General features: G+C 40.3%; 1 protein-coding gene across 3 annotated transcripts in view; it reads right to left on the bottom strand.

The window, feature by feature from the left end:
• Positions 1-829: 829 nt before the first annotated feature.
• Positions 830-20,912, bottom strand: part of PER3 (period circadian regulator 3) — a 56,284-nt gene continuing 36,201 nt past the window's right edge. Inside the window, exons 17-24 of one of the 3 annotated variants that reach the window (XM_074334114.1) lie at positions 14,396-14,641; positions 13,282-13,967; positions 11,347-11,458; positions 4,603-4,786; positions 3,868-4,018; positions 2,520-2,870; positions 2,342-2,399; positions 830-1,993 (exon numbers count right to left, since the gene is read on the bottom strand). In XM_074334114.1, the coding sequence (XP_074190215.1) occupies positions 2,787-2,870; positions 3,868-4,018; positions 4,603-4,786; positions 11,347-11,458; positions 13,282-13,967; positions 14,396-14,641 (1,463 nt within the window). In that variant the 3' untranslated portion in view covers positions 830-1,993; positions 2,342-2,399; positions 2,520-2,786. Of the gene's footprint in view, positions 1,994-2,341; positions 2,400-2,519; positions 2,917-3,867; positions 4,019-4,602; positions 4,787-11,346; positions 11,459-13,281; positions 13,968-14,395; positions 14,642-20,912 lie in introns of those variants that run through there. The other 2 variants (XM_074334113.1, XM_019746756.2) reach the window with 2 other exon arrangements.

Genomic DNA, 20,912 nt, shown 5'->3' on the forward strand with positions numbered 1-20,912 from the left:
CTAAACAGAACTCTGGAACCATGAAACGATTTGATATTTATGATACCAGAAAGAGTTTACAGTGGAATGCCATTGCACATAATTCTAAAATCACTCCCTCATTTCAGTGGTGTTAGGCTAATATTCTCACAAATGGGGCTCTGGACTCAGATTCCGGGGTTCCAGTCCCCTCTTCCAACGCAATAGTTGGGAGTCCCCGCCAGGTTACGTGACTTGTCCTCCTCAGTGTCCTCCTCTATAAAACGAGGGCAGTAACAGTGCTTATTTCAGAGGTGACTGTGAGCATTCCATGAGGGAATGCATGGAAAGCACTCAGACAGTTCTTACTAGCGTTTAGCGTACACCTAGCTTTTTCCTTCTGGGTACTGTTATCACTGTTTTGTCACAGAGAGCTGCAGCTGATTAAGGGGTGCACCACTGCAAAAGTCGGCGGTTTCAGGATCTTGTTTCAGATTTTAATTTTCACATTTGGTTGCTGCCAGTGACACAGACTTTATGAAACACAGGCTTACTACAGAATCTGAAAGAACAATTTGGGCAACTGAATTTTATAAATTAGGCATTAAAATTAGTATTAAAAATAATACACATGTGTTCAGGACCCAATGAATTCTTCAGTGTTGACCAAGTGATAATTCAGTAAGACAATGAATCTGAAAACACCGTGTCTTCCGCACAGGAGCTTACACCCTTCTGACAATGCAGACACGAGGTGGTGCTGCGAAAACGAAAACTAATCCAAGTACCTTTCAGTGTATCTGAACAAACATTTCTAAATGACATAAAATATATACTCTGGGCAAACGTTTGCTGATACAGTGCAAGAACATTTCTCAAGATTTACATGTACAGTTTATTTATTGTTTTACTTAAAAAAGATACCCAATTAAAATATTAATAACCATTAAAAACAAGCAAATTCACACAGCTAATTTTAAATTCAGTTGAAACAAAATTTCAATTTGCATTAAATTTACCTTATGAATCATCATGAAGTTTCACTTAATTGCCGAATGATTCCATTCACACAGCATTGTTTTTCATAAATCCTGACCTCTTATCCAAGAAAATGCAGCCTTTTGAATAACATACATGTAAACATTGAAACTTATAATATACATTTCTTATTACCAATTTCTAAAGTCATTAGTACAAAAAGTTAATAAACTTCAACAACGAAATGTACAACTGGGTCAAGCCCCCTTGGGGGGCGGTGGGCGGCAGTGCTGAGCCCCCTCCCCTCACAGTCAACAGTGGGAGAGTCGCGGTCCAGGCTCGAAATGCACCAACTCATCTACTTGTCCAGATCCGAGAATTATAGGTGGTTTTAGAAATCTGCTTAAAACAAGCACCGATTTCAAATCAAGCCTAGTATAGTGTACACTCCATAAAACGTGTACTAAGGCCAAGAAGTAAGCACATTTAGATAAATATCCAGAAAGAATGGAAAAGAAGGGCATATATTATTAGAGAACATAAGGTTTCAAACACGCATACACGAATGCAGAATGATCCACTGATAGCTTCATGTCATTTTTGATTTACACAAATTAAAAATCTTATCACTACAGAAGATCACAATGATTATAATGACGGACAATATTCCAGGATGATTAACTTTTTTAAATTTGATTTTTTTCACCAAAGGCAAAAATGCCATACAGTTCGGCCAACACAAGGGCTTCAGAAATCATTTAACAATCAAGACGGAGTAAAATGTGAGAGTTCCCATTCATAAAACAGGAATATTTGCAAGGAACTGCTTAATACTAGAAAATTCCAAGAAACATCATAGGCAGCATTTGAAAATGGTTCTGATACCTTAAGATAGAATTGCCTTCTAGGAAACTACTACTTTCGAAAGAAAATCTAAGCTGTGGGGATCGAGAATCAGGGCCCAGCAGTCATCATGGATAAAAAAGTCGACTTTCCTAATTATCAGGATGCATTTTATAAAATGCTATAAAACTTGAAAGGAGGAAGAAGTGTTTTCCTAAAACAAAATAAAACAAACAACACACAACAACAAAGAAAAGTAAGTTTGTCGCATGTTATTATACATAAAGATAAAATGTTACTGTAACCTTCATTTTTTCTGTTTGCTTTTTCTGATCTACATGGGTGTGCACTGCACATGTCACTCCAAGTCTGGGAAGGACTCATCAACTTCTCTAAAGAACAGGGAGATAACTAATCAAGTAAATAACTCACTCTTAGAAGACACGACTACAGTGGGTGTAGACAACACTGATTAATGGCAGGCTCTGCGTCCCCCCTTGGCCAGGGCTACTGAGCTCCCGCAGACCCCTTTCTCACTGTGCACCTCCTCCCCAACACTTACCCCTGTTTAAGGGCAAAGCAAAGGCAGTACCAATCAGACCTCTGGCAGGCACGGAGACCTTTTTGTGTAAATTGGTTGGAAAGAAAGAGTTAACTGTTAGTTTTGGTTTAAACACATTTAAACATAGACGCATATAAAAACAATATTAATTTTTACAAAACTTTTGCTGTACACATACCTTTTTAGAAGCCATCCAGTCCCTTGAGAAGACAGCTAAACTACAAAAAGAGCTCAGGGACCGTCTTAAGACGTCAGGAACAAGGACAAGTTAAAGATTCTATATACAATGTCTGCTTCAGAAAAATGGTGTCTTAAAAAAAATCAAGAAGGGAAAAACCTTCACATTCAACGATAATGTCATGGTCATTTAAGAGTCAGGGGTTTAGAGAGATACACAAAGAGGTGCAGCTGTCCGGCAGGTCCCCAGGTGCACGTTCAGAGTCATTCAACTGCTGTCTTCTGCTGGGTCCTGACCATGGGATTCTACAGCTGCACCAGCTGAGTCTTTCTCTTTGCAAGTGACACAGCCCTCCAAAAAGGAACCAGAGCAGGCAGGTTATTTGATGTAATGTCATCTGAAAAGTTTTAAAGTCAGTAAAATGCTGGCCAAGCCACTATGTCTAATCCCCGCCACCTCTCCATGTCTAAGGATATTCATTATGGCTCATACCTTATTATTTGAAGGTAAATAAATGACAGCAATTGTTTAAAAGCTTTTGTTTAAATTGTTTGGGGGCTCATTCTTCATATATCCTTCTACTCAAAGACCAGAAAAACAATATTTAAAAAATAAACACTTTGCTTATAGTAACCAGTCTGCCTCCTCTTTTTGGTGAGACCATATCTAGCCGTCCTTTAGTAGCAGGCACTGGGGGTGGGGAGGACGCCAATGACTTGTTTACCCATAAGTCTTAACATACACTTTTTTGGACACCTCACTTTATTCCCTTGTTATAATTTTTAACTTCACACATCAGCTCCCATGACGGTCACGACCATCACTACAGAACCAACAGCTGAGACCACTTCACTGTTCAGGCTGCTCACACATGACCTCAGTGTGAAGACCTCCCAACAGCACAAAGACCACTTGGGTCCCACAGAAATGCCTGCTACGTATGAATAGGACCTCTGGTGTGAGTCTTACATCTTGAGTTGTAACTCTTTTCAAACATGCATGCCTATTTGAAATGCAAATCTCTTCCACCTCTCCTCCCCAGTCAATCACACGTCACAGCAGGTGTCTTTATTCCTTATTGCCCCCACAATATTCCAACTGGTGGAAGAAAAGAAACACTTGGCAGTCAAAAAGACCTGTACTCAAAATCTGATGAACTGTGTGACCATCTGCAGATTATTTCCTATCAGTATACTTTACTTTGTTGTTTGTTGGTAAAGCAGGGATGACAACACCTACTGCAGAAGTGACTGTGAGTAAAATCTCCAGTGGGACCATGCAACGTACGTTACCTGCCTAGAACACTGCCTGTGTCCACACATGCGATGGAGACCATCGCCACGCTTACCTGGGTGTCTATCTCCTGAGGGACAGTCTGGCTCTGAATCCAAGGATGCACCTTGGCCAGCTCCTCCCTTTGTCGGTGAGAAAACTGGGGCTGTTGCCACCTCATGCTTTCCAGCTTCTCTAGGTCTTCTTTCAGCACAATTTCTTTAGCTCTAAAAACAAACAAATAAGCAAAGCCTTATAGTCCTGAATAAGGCCCAGGGTGCTTTTCACGTCATCTAAGAATAGCAATTCTTTTTTGTTTTGTAATATACTTTATATCTCTCGTTGATACGCATATATGATGTACACATTAAAAATAACTGAATTATTTCTTTGTTAACTTGGTAAAGCTAGACCTCTTTTTCTTGGTGGAAAACATCTGTAGGGTGTTTTAATCAGACATATAGAAGAAACAGATTTCCCTTATTTCTTCTAAGAATGGAAAACAAAAATCCAGAGTCTAAAAAGAAAAGTTCCTATACTTGTCTGCCACCTTGGAAAGCACTGCTGTCTTTGTTCTCTTGTCTCATGCTGCGTAACGTGTTTGTTTAGTCTGGGTCTGCAGCTGTGTGGCACCACCACTGTAACCACTGTTTAGGAAATCATTCGTTATTTGACTTCAAATAAATGAATCTGAAAATACGTTTCTCTAAGGGTATGTAAAAAACATTTAAAAATCACTTTGTATTAAAAGACACACTTAAACCACTAAAACAACTCATATAAAAGTGGGTCTTCTAAAGTGCTTTCTTACCTCTCGGGTACCTGATATGTCATTAGAATGCACTCAGGTGTTTGTTTTATCATTCTCCAGATGGACTCTTCAGCTAAATTGGGAAATGCTTCTTTTTTCTGTACATCCTGAGACTGCTGCCCATTTGTGGTGATTTCAGAAGAATAATCGCTACTAGCAAAGTAGATACTGCTGTCACTGCTTCCTATCAAAAATCAACAACAATAGAAATTAGACAGTATCTGTCAGGGATGGATTTGCCCATTTGGCACTCATTCCTCAAGACGTCAGCAACCAGCTGACAGTCTTCTTCACCATGCAGCCCGGCCAGCGTCCCAGGTCACCTGGGCCTGCCAGTTTCCTGATCCCCTAAAATCCCTTTCTCAGTCCTCCTGAGATGTGTACTCTCAAGGCCTTATCATCACCCGGAACGGCTCCATCTCAGCTCCATTTCCTAAACTGCTGACATCTCAGCTTCACTTTCTCATTTGCTTGTTCAACTGTTCAATTACAAATTTGGAACAGAGCCTTAGTCATTCAATAACTCTTTGTGATACCTGAGGCTTCCTTTTCCCTCCGACTTCCCACAACTATCAAAATGTCAACTCCGGGGGCCGGCCCGGTAGCTCAGGCAGTTAGAGCTCCGTGCTCCTAACTCCGAAGACTGCCGGTTCGATTCCCACATGGGCCAGTGGGCTCTCAACCACAAGGTTGCCAGTTCAATTCCTCGAGTCCCACAAGGGATGGTGGGCAGCGTCCCCTGCAACTAAGATTAAACACGGCACCTTGAGTTGAGCTCCTGCTGAGCTCCCGGATGGCTCAGTCGGTTGGAGCGCGTCCTCTCAACCACAAGGTTGCCGGTTCAACTCCCGCAAGGGATGGTGGGCTGCGCCCCCTGCAACTAGCAATGGCAACTGGACCTGGAGCTGAGCTGCACCCTCCACAACTAAGACTGAAAGGACAACTTGAAGCTGAATGGCACCCTCCACAACTAAGATTGAAAGGACAACAACTTGACTTGGAAAAAAATCCTGGAAGTACACACTGTTCTCCAATAAAGTCCTGTTCCCCTTCTCCAATTTAAAAAAAACAACGTCAACTCCGCTAGAGCCAATGGTCGATTCTGTTCTTATCTAAACCGTAGAAAGCAAAGACCTGGAGAAAGTCACATATACCAAGGTACGTTGTTCTACGACAAAATCATCATCACCAAAAGGGTCATCAAAAAGCTTGGAAAGCCTGCTCTAGTCCTCTGGTCAGCGTACTAGTCAGCGTACCCGGCAATGACGACTCCCCATTCTGTCTCCTCCCTCACTTTTTCCCATTTTATAAGGGAAAAGCAGAAGCCCTTAGAAAGGAAGTTCATTATCCTGAAACCAAACATTAACTTACTCATATCTGCACTCTCTCCTCACTTTTCCTGTTACAAAAGGAAAACCATCGTTTTATGGCTGCCATGGAGTCTTACGGATCATTCCTTTCCTATGTTGCATCTGACCCTTCTAGATCCTTCCCATCAACTTTGGAACAATTAAAACAAAACAAAACAAACAAAAGTACCTCTCTAATTTTTTAATAAAGTAAGTTTATGGGTAAATATAAAAGACATTTTTCCTCATTAAAAAAATCCCTTTAAAATGTAATGGACTATTTAAAGCAAAAACAATAACAATTTTATTATGAGTTTATAATACATGTAGAAGTAAAATGTATGATAAAACAGCACAAAGAACAAGAAGGGAAAATGGAAGTACTCTGTTTTAAGGTTCTTAGAAATAAGGGGATACAATAGGTATGATATTTGAAGGTAAATTGTTGTCGCGTCCAGCGCAACACGGGCAGTGAGGGTGCGAGAAGGGGCGGCTTGGATTAAGTTTTAAGAAAGAAACAAACAGACACTTAATGCCGTTTAAATCTCAGAAGGCCAGGGGACTTACAGTCATGAAAGACTGGAGCCCAGAATGAAGCTGACTGGGGGTTTTTATTGATAAGTATACAAGGGAGTGATATTGTTTTTGACACGGTCTGTGAGACTCATGTTATAGAAACAACCCAAACCAATTATGTTTATCTTTAAACAGCTGAAGCAGAAAGTCCTTGAGGTGAGATATGTGACTCCCTTGAGGGACATATATCACATGTCGAAATTGTTTTACAGAGCTGAGCAGAGAGAGCTTAATCTTATCGCTCTAAAGCAGGGGGGTCCAAACTTTTTTCAATGTGTTTTACCAAGGGCCATGTGCGGTAAAATACACAAACAGCTGGGCCACTCACTTGAGGTGAAGTATGTATTGCCTCACCTGGTTTATTTAAGTAAACTAAATATATTTTTGGAATTTGCTGTGGGCCAATTAACAATGGATCATGGGCTGCAGTTGGCCCGCGGGCCGCAGTTTGGACACCCCTGCTCTAAAGACTCTTCTCTCAATTAAGTGAGAGGGGAAAGCCAGGGTCAGCAGCGGCTTTTCCCAGGCAGGGGGAAGGGGGGGCAAGGCCCCTTCCCAGATCTTTCTAAGGCAGCTCATCGGGGGTCCCCATTCGATTCCGCCTGGCTTAAGTTGTTTCCCCTGTGGGAAATCTTACTCATCATGGGCTGCAAACCATCTTTTGGGGAACACACAGAGAGACATGAGGTGTAAAACACTGAGATAAGCAAAGTCCCAAAAGGGCACAGTCTCACAGACTTTTCCTTCCTCAAGGAAAGACACGGGGGGGGGGGGGGGGGGGGGGGGGGTAATCGGCTAGGCTGTTGTGTGACAACAAATTGTGATAAATAAAAGGTGCACTATAAGTCCTACTGCAATGACTTAAAAAAACAGGTATAGCTGAGAAGCCAATGGAGAAAAAACAAAATCATTAAAAATACACAACCAAAAAGTAGGAGGGGAGGAAGAAAAAAAGGAAGAGCAGATGAGACAAACATAAAATAAGTAGCAAGATGGAAGATTTAATTTTACCATATCAACAATTACATTAAATGTGTAATAAATCGTCTAAGTACTCCAATTAAAAGGCAGAGATTGTCATGTGGATAAAAAAAGCAATACCCAACTATATGGTGGTTACCAAAAATCAACTTTAAATATAAAAACACATATAAGTTAAAAGTAAAAAGATGGAAAAATATGCCATGTAAACACTAATCAAAATAAAGCTGGAGTGGATACACTGGTATCAAAGTAGATTAAAAAATGGATCAAGTCATCAAAAGGACAGAACAATCTTAGATGTGTATGTACCTAATAAAAGAACTTCGCAATATATGAAACAAAACCTGATTGGACTGCAAGAAAAAAGAGACAAATGCACAATTATATTTGGACATTTTAACAGCTGTGTCTGAATAACTGCTAAAACAAGTAGATAGAAAATCAGTTAGGATGTTGAAGGTTGGACCACCATCAGCTAACTTGATCTAATTTACATTTATAGAAGACACTATTCAACAACTGCAGAACACACATTTTTTTCAAGGGCACATGAAACATTTCACAAGACAGACCAAATTCTGGACCATTAAACAAGTCTCAGTAAATTAAAAAAAATAATACAAATAATTTTTTCTGACTGCAATTAACTTAGAAACCAATAAACTATCTGGAAAAAACTCCAAATATTAGGAAATTAAATACATTTCTAATTACCTATGGTCAAAGAAAAAAATACAAGGGAAATTATTAAACATTTTAGGCTGAATGAAAATATAAACACCCATATCAAAATCTGAGGGAGGCAGCTAAAACAGTGCTTCGAGGGAAATTAAAAGCATTAAATGTTTATATTAGGAGGAAAAATAATCTCAAATCACGGTCTAAACTTCCTACATTAAGAAATTAGAAAAAGAGCAAATAAAATCCAAAGTAAACAGAAGAGAGGAAATAATAAAGATTAGAGCAGACACTGATAAAATTCAAAGCCAAAAATCAATAGGGAAAAATAACCCAAAAAATCAGAAGCTGCTTCTTTTACAAATTAATAAAATTGGTAAACATACAGTCAGAATAATCAGGAAAAATTTATTATTATACCAGCAATAAGATGAGTATAGAGTCCATGGACATTAAAAGAATAAAAAAAATATTATAAATAACTATATGACCATAAATTCTACCACTTAGATGAAATAGACAAACATCTTGAAAAATACAAGTTACCAAAGATCACTCAAGAAGAAACAGATAACCTTAATAGACCCCTATCTATTAAAGAAATTAATTGTTGTTACAAAACCTTCTCACAAAGAAAACTTCAGGCCCAGATGGCGTCACTGTGAATCCTACCAACCACAGAAGGAAGATGTAAATAATACCACGTCAGCACACAGTCTGCCCGAAACCAGAAGAGGAGGAAACCAATCCCAACTCACCTTCTTAGGGCAGCATTACTCTGATACCAAACCAGACAAAGACATTGCAAGAAAACAACAGACCAATATTTCTCAGAATAGGTGCAATAATCCACAACAAAACAGTAGGCTATAGAATACAGCAATGTATTAAAAGGATAAAATAGCATGACCGAATACAAGGTTAATTTAATATTTGACAAAATAAGGAAGAAAAGCATATGATTATTTCAGTAGGTGTAGAAAAAGTCTCGGCAAATTAACAGTAGAAAGGAACTTCCTCAATCTTACTGATAAAGAACATTTACGGAAAACCTACATTTAGCATCATACTTAATGGTGAAACTCTGCCTGCTCTCCCCCTAAGACAGTGAACAAGGTAAGAATGTCTGTCTCACCTATTCTACTCAACACTGCACTGGGATCTGAGCCACTCCAATCAGGTAAGACAAAAAAATTATGGCATACATATCAGAAGGGAAAAAGTACAACTATATTTGCAGACAGTAAGATTGTCTATGTAGAAAAGTCCTACAGAATCTACAAAAGAGCTACTAAAACTAACCAGTGAGTTCAGCAAAATTGTCAAATACAAATTTCAAAATACAAAATTTGATTGGTTTTCTACATGCTACCAACAGACAATTGGAAATTGGAATTTTAAAATGTTATTTGTTAAAGCATCAAAAATATGAAATCCTTAGGGATAAATTTAGCAAAATATGTGTAAAACCTATACATGGAAAACTACAAAACATTGCTGAGAAAAGTTAAAAACCTACACCAAAGTGAGACATCGCATGCTCGTGGATTAGAAGACTCAATACTGTTAGGGTGATAATTCCCAACCTGGGCTATAGATTCAACACATCAATCAAAACCCCAGCAGACTTTTTTTTATAGAAGCTAATAACCTGATTCTACAATTTATATGGACAAAGGGTGAAAAACAGCCCAACTTATTTTGAAAAGAAGAATAAAGTTGGAGGACTTCACCCATCAGAGTTGAAGTCTTACTTGAAAGCTCTACTCAAAAGAGTGCGGGATTACCCTAAAGTTAGCCATAAAGATAAACAGAACAGAACAGAGATCGAGAAACAGACCCAAATTTATTTTTGACATTGGTGCCATGATAATTCAGTGGGGGAAAGATTAGTCTTTTTAACAAATGGGGCAGAAACAACTGGCTATCCATATGCAAGGAGAGTATATCGACCCTAATCTCACCCCAGACTATCTTAGTGACTTCGGACTAGGCAAAGATTTCTTTAAAAGAACACATGAGCCCAACTTATATAAAAGGAAAAAAATTTTGATTAATTGAATGCCATCAAAATTAAAAAATATTTTGCTCTTCAAAATGAAGATAAAAATAAAAGGTAATAAAATGAAAAGGCAAACCACACACAGGGAGAATTTTGCAAAACAAGTATTTGTAAAGGATTGTATCCACAGTATATACAGAACTCTTAAAACTCACTAAGAAACTAATAATCCCCCTCCCCCCCAAAAATGGGCAAGAAACTTGAACACATATGATGGCAAAAAGTACATTAAAAGATACTCAACACCATTAATCAATAGGGAAATGCACATTAAAACCACAATGAGGTATCACTACATACCCGCTGGAATGGCTACAATAAATGACGGACAACACCCAGTGTTGGCCAGGATGTGTTGCAAATTGGAGCTCTCATACGTTGCTGGTAGGAATGCAAAAAGGTATGGCCACTGTGGAAAACAGTTTGGCATTTTCTTACAAAGTTAACCATACACATGACCTAGCAATTTCACTCCCAGGTATTTACCCAAAAGAAAAGAAAACATATGCACAAAAAGACTCAGACTCAAATGTTCACAGCAGCATTATTCATAATAGCTTCAAACTGGAAACCCAACAATCATCAATGATCCGGACTTTGGTGGATGGACAGCCATCCAATGTGATTCTACTTAGCGATAAAAAGGAACAAACTACTGACCCAGACAATAAGGATGCATCTCAACAGCACTAAGCTCACTGAAAGAATCCCAACACAAAAGACTGTGTGCTGGACGATTCAACTGATGTAAAATTGTAGAAAAAACAAAACTAGTGACAGAAAGCAAATCAGTGTTGCCAGAAGCTAGTGGTCAGGGCAGGGGCCTGACTACAAAGGGTCATAGAATTTCCCGGGTGATGGAAAAGTTCTATCTGGTGATGGAGGTGGTGGTGATACTAATGTAGACATTTGTCGAACGCTTGTTTTGCACACCTGAATTTGGTGTATTTTATTTACTGTATGTAAATACACCCCAATAAAGCATACAAAAAGGAAAATATACTTTATGTCCACACCTGTGCCCAAACCAGACAGCCCATTAGGCAGTGACCGCCTGGCAACAGAGCTCACAGAATCTGTGCTTTTGATCTCTACCTGATGCTGCAGAACCAGACCCAGGTGGAGACGCCCTGAGAAGGGACACCGTGCACAGGCCGCTGGCAGTAGAATGACTGTTCTTATTCCCGCTGTTGCCAATCACACACGGCTGGAAAGTACAAACACAAGAGAAAAATTGAACATTTTAAGTATCATGTTACAAAATAACTGGGAGATCTTCCCCTTAACACGTTAAACAGAATAAAACAAACATATAGACATGAGAAGTAAAACATTTTTCAGCCTGTCCCCAAGAATGTGGTCTAAGTTCCTCTGTATATAAGATTCAAGACACCACTGCTATGAGCACCTCCTACATGCCACAGACGCTACAGGTGTGCTTTAATTCTTTGTCATTCAGAAAATATACATTGAACATTTTATACATTTTAAACAGTGTTCCAAATACTAGGAATATATCAGTGAACAAAAGTTCCAGCTATATTGGAACTTATATTGCATAGGGAGAAGAACTACGTAAATACTACTTCCTGTAATCCTCAGGATGCTATGCAGTATTAATTGTTCCATTTTTCAAGTAAGGAAACAAAGGCAAAGGTATGTTAAGTGACCTGTCTATGCGAAGCCACCTAACAAGTGACAGGGCTGGGACATGAACCCTTAGCCCAGGCTGGGCTCACTGGGACACACTGCCAGGCATTAGATTTCTAGCAAGTGCACTAATAGCAGGCTTTCAAAATTGAGCGTATTTTCTTGATTTGGGTCATCAGATTTTCTTGATTTGGATCATCTGTAAAAACAAAAGTATTATACCTTGAAGGGAAGACTGAAGAAAAACTCTGTGTAAATATTCACACGCGTCTTGGATCCTATACCTAAATAGAGGAATGTCATATTCCAAAGTTTAACCTGATGATCTCAGAATACCTTTTTGGGTAGAGGGATGAAAAGTTAAAGAAAACTGATAAAATATTTGTCATTTTTGAAAATGACATGTATGAATATGAAATTACAAACTGCCAACTTTACTAATACTGACAATAAATGGCTCTTACCCCCTCCATCCATAACTGCTGTCCTACAACTGAAAAAAGAAAATTTCTAAACTCATGTCTTGTCATATAGCTTATCCCTGTCTTACTAGACCATTACCCCAGTTGTAGGTAAGAAAATACATTTTATAGGCAATGAACATGTTAGTTTAATGCCTGGAAGTCAAAAAAATTTTTTTTTTAAGATTTTATTGTGGAAGGGGTACAGGACTTTATTGGGGAACAGTGTGTACTTCCAGGACTTTTTTTTCCAAGTCAAGTTGTTGTCCTTTCAATCTTAGTTGTGGAGGGTGCCATTCAGCTTCAAGTTGTCTTTTCAGTCTTAGTTGTGGAGGGTGCAGCTCAGCTCCAGGTCCAGTTGCCATTGCTAGTTGCAGGGGGTGCAGCCCACCATCCCTTGCGGGAGTTGAACCAGCAACCTTGTGGTTGAGAGGACGCGCTCCAACCAACTGAAACATCTGGGAGCTCAGCAGCAGCTCAGCTCAAGGTGCCGTGTTCAATCTTAGTTGCAGGGGGCGCTGCCCACCATCCCTTGCGGGACTCGAGGAATTGAACTGGCAACCTTGTGGTTGAGAGCCCACTGGCCCATGTGGGAATTGAACCGGCAGCCTTCAGAGTTAGGAGCATGGAGCTCTAACCGCCTGAGCCACCGGGCCGGCCTGAGGTCAGATTTTAAAGGAGGGGAAAACTTAGTTCATATAGAAGATTTGAAAGAGCACTTTGGGAGAAAGATTCTTTCCTTCCTGCTTCTGAAGTGGGGCCAGGCACCTACAGTGCACGTGTGTGCACAAGCTTAGTCTCAGCGGCAATTACCAACTCAGGCCACCGTGATGAGAACCCGCCCCATGGAAGAGCCTCATGTTACTAAGAGAACAAGGCTGATTTTCTCACTTGCGTGTTGAAAGCTCGTGTCACTTACACACTCCGCCTCTGGGCACACGTCCCTTCTCATCTGATCTGCAGATTCGCAGGACCTGGGCATGTCTTCCCGCAGTAAGTTGAGCTGCAGCGGTGAGCTGCTCCGGGAGTTCAGGAACGCGTGCTCTCCACTCTGGCTCTCCCACTTGTCCCCAGCTTGCCTTCGGCTGATGACTGAAGGTGGCACTTCCAGGTTTGGAGCCACTGCAGACACTGAGGGTGGTATTTCCGAAGAGCGTGGTGCTTCCCGGAATGGATATGAAGAGAATGATGGGGTCGAGAGAGGATATACAGGGGCGTCAGGCAGGAAAATGGTCATGAAAGTACCTAAGTGAGGAGCAGGGAGAGCCGGAAAAGACGGCAAACCACTGGATAAGGGCAGGCAGTCGAGTGCAGTTACAGAAGCTGTGTGTTCTCCACTCAGAGAGGTTACAACTGGGAGGGGAAACGCTGGTACGAGATAAGGTGCCTGGCTGGGAACCATCACTGCGGCCGGGAACGACAGGCTGGGGGCGTGAGGAGAGGCCGGGGATGGGCTCCAGGGCGGAACGTTCTGGACCTCTCCTCCACCAGCAGGGCAGAAGGGCCCCTGGGCGCTATGGCTGTCCAACGGCACCGGCGGCGTCTTCCGCCTGTGCTTCCCCTTCTTGCAACCTGCTGATCTGCTCGGCTTGGAGGCAGACTCTCCTGAAAGGATAGAGAGGGAGGCATATTATGAAAAGCTATACCCTCAAAGGAAGAGAAGAATGCCATTTACAGGTAAGTAGAGGAAAATTACCAAGGAATAAACATTGGCCAATACGAAATATTTCTACTCAGGGATGGAAAAAATTGGCTCTAAAAGGATGAACAAGATCCCAGATAAAAGTTGTTGCTATAAAATAAACTTATTTCAGCATCTCTCAATCAGTTCCTTACAAAATCAGCTTCTCACATCTAGAAGAGATCCAAGATAACAAATTGTTGATACAGATTTATTTCATCATCTCTCAACCAGTTCCTTACAAGCAAAACCCCCATTCTTCACTCCATTATCTCCCTGTACTGACACAGGACTTATAAAATTGATGACAACTATGTAGATAAATGGAATGTATTTTTAAAAATTTAACTACCTTGAACATATGAATATTTAGCTTTGCTTCTGCTTTCTTGCTGAAGATAGGAGCTGTAGGGTGACGACAGGATCTTTTCCCGGAATTTATCAACATAATTCTGCTCTTCCTTCTGTGTGTGGGCTGACAGAACAGCCTTGGTGAGCCCAACGTGCTTAAAATCTTCTGGGCTCAGGGGAGCTGGGTGTGTACTAGGGCCCCAGGGCTCACAGGCTGGGGTGGCATCCTCTGCTAGAATGAATTCTGCTGAGGTGGAAGAAGACATTTCATTTTAATTCCTACCAAATATTTGCATTTATTTATTTTCACCAATTTAACTGCCTTTCAATAAATTTCATGAACATTAACTCAAGAGCTAGAATATAAAAAACTTCATCAACTTAGCACACAAATTCTTTTTATTTTTCTGCCTTTTTTATACTCTTTGTACACTTGTATATACATTTTATAGAGTTCTCACACTCAATGTGCATACTTATATATTTATTTAAATTTTGCTTTTATTGGAAGTATTTTTCTACCTTCCTGAATTTTTCAAAATTTTTCTTTTTTATCTTTGAGTATGTAACAGTCATGTGGTTCAAAAATCAATAAGCATTAAAATGACAGTATACTCCCCATTCCTGTCTACTATCTGCTTAGTTCTCATTTATTCTCCCAACAGAAAACCATTTCTTTTTTGTTTTCTCCTCCTTCTTCCCCCTCACCCCCCCACTCCAGTTCAAGCCGTTGTTTCTCAGTCAAGTTGTGTAGGACACAGCTCCCTGGCCAATGCTGGTATTATGAGCCTTGCGCTCCCCCTGACTGCCGGTCGCCAGTCGGCCGCTCACAGCAGCTCTCGCCAGCTGCCGGCTGCTCATGATGGCTGCCGACCACTCACGCTGGCCACCGGCCGCTCCTGACAGCACACGGTAGGAGCACGGCGCTCCAACCACCTGAGCCTCTGGGCCGGCCCCATAAAACCATTTCTTAGTTTCTTTATGCCTCTTTAAATAAGCACGAATATAGATTCTTATTCCCTACCCCCATTTTACCCAAAGGCATTTGATATGTACATGAGCCAGCCTGCAATGTGTTTTTCATTTAACAATATCCCTTTTATCAGTAGATAAATAATTGTCTCATACTTTCTTACATCACGTAGGTTTCAATTTCTTGTGTGTACCACAGGTTACTAAAGTAAGCATCTGTAGGTAGGCTTTGAGTTGTTTCTAAAACATTACTTCTTTCACGTACAAAAGATTTCATGGTGGACCCTGGCGGGTTCCCCCAACATCCATTCCACCTCTCCCCTGCTGTGCAGTATTCAGATGGTTTGGGTAGTCTTGGCCTCATTCCACTTCTAGAAGTAGGACCTGATTAGTGTAAACAACACAACTGACAGAGGACTTCTAATTCTGGCCAAGATGGACCAACAGGGGCTGAATTTACCTTCCTGCCTTAAACAACTAAATATACAATCAAAATATATGAAAGACTATAGTGCACATCAGACACTGAACATCAGGTAACAAAGGACAGTGACCCCCTGAGGGACAGAAAACAAATGGGGTCAGCCCTAGGGCTCCCCCAGCTCATAGCCTGGAGGGAGTTTCCGAGGTGCAGGGTGGGGAAAGCAGGTGGAGCCCGGTGAGCTCCGGAGCTGAAGAGACAGAACTGAGACCAGTGTCTTGAGTTTGCAGGGACCAGTACTGGAGACGAGAGCTACAGAGAACACCTGGGGCATTCCCTAGAGCATCCGTGTGAGGGGAAAAACACCGGAAAGGAGTAGGGAAACAACCAAAACAACCACACAAGGTGAACGTGCTTGTCCCCGTCAGCCAGACGAGAAAATCTCACGGGGTAACTCATGGGGTTAGGGTACAGTACTCAGAAGGATCTTGCTTTAGTAGCAGAGAATAATTAAGTCTAGATTACACACTGCTCTGGTCTTGCCTAAAAAATTTTAAAAGAAAAGCCTGAAAGACTCAATCTGTTTCCATGTCACTTAACTGGATCCCAGAATAAGCCTCATCAATGTTTACAGGAATACAAAAATGTCCAGCGCGCATTCACAATATCTGGCACCCAATCAAAAATTACCACGCATGCAAAGAAGCAGGAAAATGCAACCCATCATAAAGAGAAAAATTAATCAAGCAAAATCAGCCTAGGGCTGGCAGACGGGGATGTTAATAGTTATTGTATTGTATTCCATATCGCTAGAGGGAATATCCAACATGTTACGTACTAGCGACATGGGAAATGTTTTTTTTTTGTTTTTTGGTTTTTTTTTAAAGACCTAGGTGATGTCAGAAACATGGTGGCATGCGGGATCCCCCCTGATCTCTCCACTTGAAATTACAACAAGTTGAACAGCTATAATTTAACAAAGGATCCAGTGGGCAACACACAAACACGTCTGAGAGATCCATGCATCAAAACATCTGAATGTGGGTGAACCGGGAGGAAGAGGGGAGAAGAGAGGGACAAGTGCAGAGACGGGCACGTGGACGCAGCCTGGAGCTCACTGCGGCCCTGGTCCCGGGAGAGAGGGGGATTCAGACTGTAGGTGCACTCTCTGTGGCCCCGAGCATTCCTGCCTGAATGATCAACATACAATATGGCTGAACCCAGTGATGGGGCAAAGACCTCAGTGCAAAGACCAAATACAGAAGTGCGACAGCTGTGGTCCAACAGTTCTCACTGCCAGGCAGAAAACAAAGCCATGAAGTCTGGCTGCCTCCCACCACCCTCCCAGAGCTTGACACCCCCACACCCTCCCAGTACTAGCAACAGGCCCCAGAAGAAACTGTAGCACTGTCAGATTAAAGAACAGAATATCTACAGCCCTGAGAACTGGAGAGACAGTTCCTGAGTGGCAGAGGTACTCTGTGGCTAATTTCCGTGACAAGGGAGAAGATATAGCGGCGAGGCAGCTGTGGTCTGGCAGTGTCACCGTTACTTGGAGAAGACCAAAGACACAAGCATACCAGTGCCTCTCCCAGCCCACTCCGCCCCCACCTTTTGCAGCTGATCTCAGCAGGGGCACCCAGGGCTGCTGAGGCACACAGCTCTGCATCTGGCTGCAGGGGCAGCACTGGGATTTCAGGGCCTCAGAACCCCATCGCCTACTACATCCTCCCAAGGGGGTGGTGCCCTGAGACTGAAGCGAGCTGGTCACAAAGGAGACGCCCAGCTCCCCAGGAAACATTCCACTGTGAGAAGGTGGAACAGGGCAAGAGAAAATAAAAATCTCCATTGCTACCTACAGGAAAACAAAAGAAAGACCACTCTGTCTCAACCTGCTGCAGAATTCCTTCCCATAGATGCCTAGGAAGATAAATAATCCATCAATTACCATGAATAACCAAGGTAACAAGGTAGCGCATAAAGAAAATAAAAGATCTCCAGAAAATATGCTTAAAGACATGGAAATACGTGACTTAAATAACAGAATTCAAGACTGCAGCTCTGAAAAATTCAATGAGATGCACAAAAACTCAGATGGGCAGTTTAATGAACTCAGAAATAAAATCGATAAACAAATGAATACTTTACCAAAGAGATAAAAATTTTTAAACCAAATAGAAATTCTGGAAACGAAGAACTCAGTAACAGAGATGAAGGAGCTTAGGAAATAAAGCTGTCCAGATGAGGAAAGAATTAGTGATATCAAAGACAGAAATCTGGAAATGACGCAAATGCAGAAGAGAGAGACTTGAGAGTTAAAGGAAATGAAGAACTCTAAATGAAAGAACTATCTGACTCCATCAGGAAGAGCAATATAAGAATAACGGGCACACCAGAAGGAGAGGAGAGGGAGAAAGGCAAAGAAAGCCTATTCAAACAAAGAGTCAACGAGAACTTCCCAAACCTATGGAAACAACTGGATCCTTGAATCCAAGAAGCAAACAGAACATCAATTACCTCAATCCTAAAAGGTCTTCTCCAAGGCACATATTGAAACTGTCAAAAATTAATGACAAAGAAAGAATTCTCAAGGCAGCCAGAGAAAAGAAGATAGCAACCTACAAAGGAAAGCTCTGTGGATTATCATGTGATTTTTCAGCAGACACTCCACAAGCTAGGAGGGAGTAGAATCAAATATTCAAACTATTGAAAGAGAAAAATTACCCGCCAAGAATAACATATCCAGCAAAGTTATCCTTTACATATGAATAATAAAGACCTTTCCAGATATACAGAAGCTGAGGGAATTTTCCTTAAGGCCTGCATTACAGGAAATACTGAAAGAGGTTATTCTACCTGAAACAAAAAGACAAAAGTATACAAAACTATGAATAAGATTACTAACAGACAGACAGAAGCAGGAAATGGCAATCCCTACACAGAATAGGACACTATACATGTGAACATAACATAAAGGGTAAAGGAAACAAAAACATAAAAAAAGAAAAAGAGAAGAAGAAGATAATTTGCTGCGGTAACTCAAAAATGAACTTACAGTATAAATAGGGATAATCTGTGACAACAAAAACATAAAAGGGGGTAAAGGTCTGAATCTGCAAAGGGGAATGGAGATAGGAAACAGAGGGAAAAAATCATAGAATGCCACCAAACTTAAATAACAGACAAAATACGAAGGCAAAAAAAAACCATGGAGACATTGAATGACCAGAAACAAAAGATATACCCTCATATATCAATAATCACCCTAAATGTAAATGGACTGAACTCACCAATAAAAAGGCACAGAGTAGCAGTTTAGTGGTTACCAGAGGGTAAGGGGGCAGAGGAGTGATAGAAGAGGGTAAAGGGAGTCAAATATATGGTGATGGAAGGAGAACTGACTCTGGGTGGTGAGCAAACAATGCAATATATATATATATTTGATGTATTATAGAAATGTACACTGGAAACCTATATAATTTTACTAATCAATGTCATTCCAATAAATTTAATGAATATTTTTAAAAAGCATAGATTAGTAAACATGAAAAAAGAAAAACCCATTGGAAAAATTTAACTGATTAATTTCTAACTACCTTTTCATGTTAATTTGCCTGGATGCAGGTTTCATTATTTTAGCCAATTAATTATTAGGTTGGTGCAAAAGTAATTGCGGTTTTTGCAATTTTTTAACCTTTTAAACCACAATTATTTTTGCACCAAGCTAATACATTCAAGACTTAGAAATATTCAACTGCACAATGTCAAAAATTTTTAAGGTTAAAAAAAAAAGACCCTAATAGAACTTCTAGAAATGAAAACTACAATATATGAGATGGAAAATACACTAAGTGGAAATAGCAAGAGATTAGATATTGCAATAAAAAATATTAGTGAATGTGAAGACACAGTAATACAGACTATCCAAAAATGAAACTTAAGAGGGAAAAAAAAGACTAAAAAAATGAACAGAACATCAGTGAACTGTGGGACAACTTCAAGCAGCCTATATACATTTAATTGGAATCCCAGAAAAAAGAGGAGACAGAGACAGAAAAAATATTTGAGAAAATAAGAGAAGAAAAAATTTCAATTTGATGGAAACCGTAAACCTACAAATCCAAGGAACTCAATGAACTCCAAACACAAGAATCATGAAGAACACTGCACCTTGGCACATGATAGCCATACTGTTCAAATCAGTGACAAAGAAAATCTCACAAGTAGCCAGAAGGAAGACATGCTGCATAAAATCAAGGATGACAGCAGATTTCACGTTAGAAACAATTTAACTGAAAAGACAGTGGAGCAATGTCTTTGAAGTTCTGAAAGATAAAAACTGTCAACCTAGAAATCTATACTCTGCTAAAATATCTTTAAAACTTGAAGGTGAAATAAAGACATTTCAGACATGAAAACTGACAGACTTCATCACCAATAGACCCACAGTACAAGAAAGAGTAAAGGAATTCCTTTAGGCAGAAGGAGCATGATTCCTGATGAATCCACATAAAGGAATGAAAAGCACAGGAAGAGACAACTACACGGATAAATATTTAACCTCTTTAAAAGATAATAATCACTTAAACAATAATGGCAACAATATAGTGTGGGATTTATAACACATATAAAAGTAAAATATATGTCAACATACAAAGGCCAGAGGGAATGGAGGTATACTATGGTAAGGTTTTTATACTATACACGCAATAGTGTAATTATCTCTAGAAAGTAGGTTGTGAAAAATGAAATATGTGTATCATAAACCCTAAAGCAACCACTAAAATACAGTCCACTTTAAATATAGACGTATAGGTTAAATGTAAAAGGGTAGAAAAAGTGATGACACACTAACACTGATCAAAAGTAAACTACAGTGAACATATTAAGAAAAAGCATGTTTTAGAGCAAAGAGTGTACAAGGGATAAAGAGGTCATTTCACAATGATAAAAGGGTCAAGTCACCAAGAGGGCATAACAATCCTAAACATTTATGCGCAAAATAAGACAGCTTCAAAATGCCTGAAGGAAAAACCAATAGAACCACAAGGAGAAATAGACAAACCCACAATATGGTCTGCGATTTCAATACCTCTTGAGGTAAAACAAGTACAAAGAAGATTAG

The sequence above is a fragment of the Rhinolophus sinicus genome, linkage group LG06, assembly GCF_036562045.2.
Source record: "Rhinolophus sinicus isolate RSC01 linkage group LG06, ASM3656204v1, whole genome shotgun sequence".
NCBI lineage: Eukaryota > Metazoa > Chordata > Mammalia > Chiroptera > Rhinolophidae > Rhinolophus > Rhinolophus sinicus.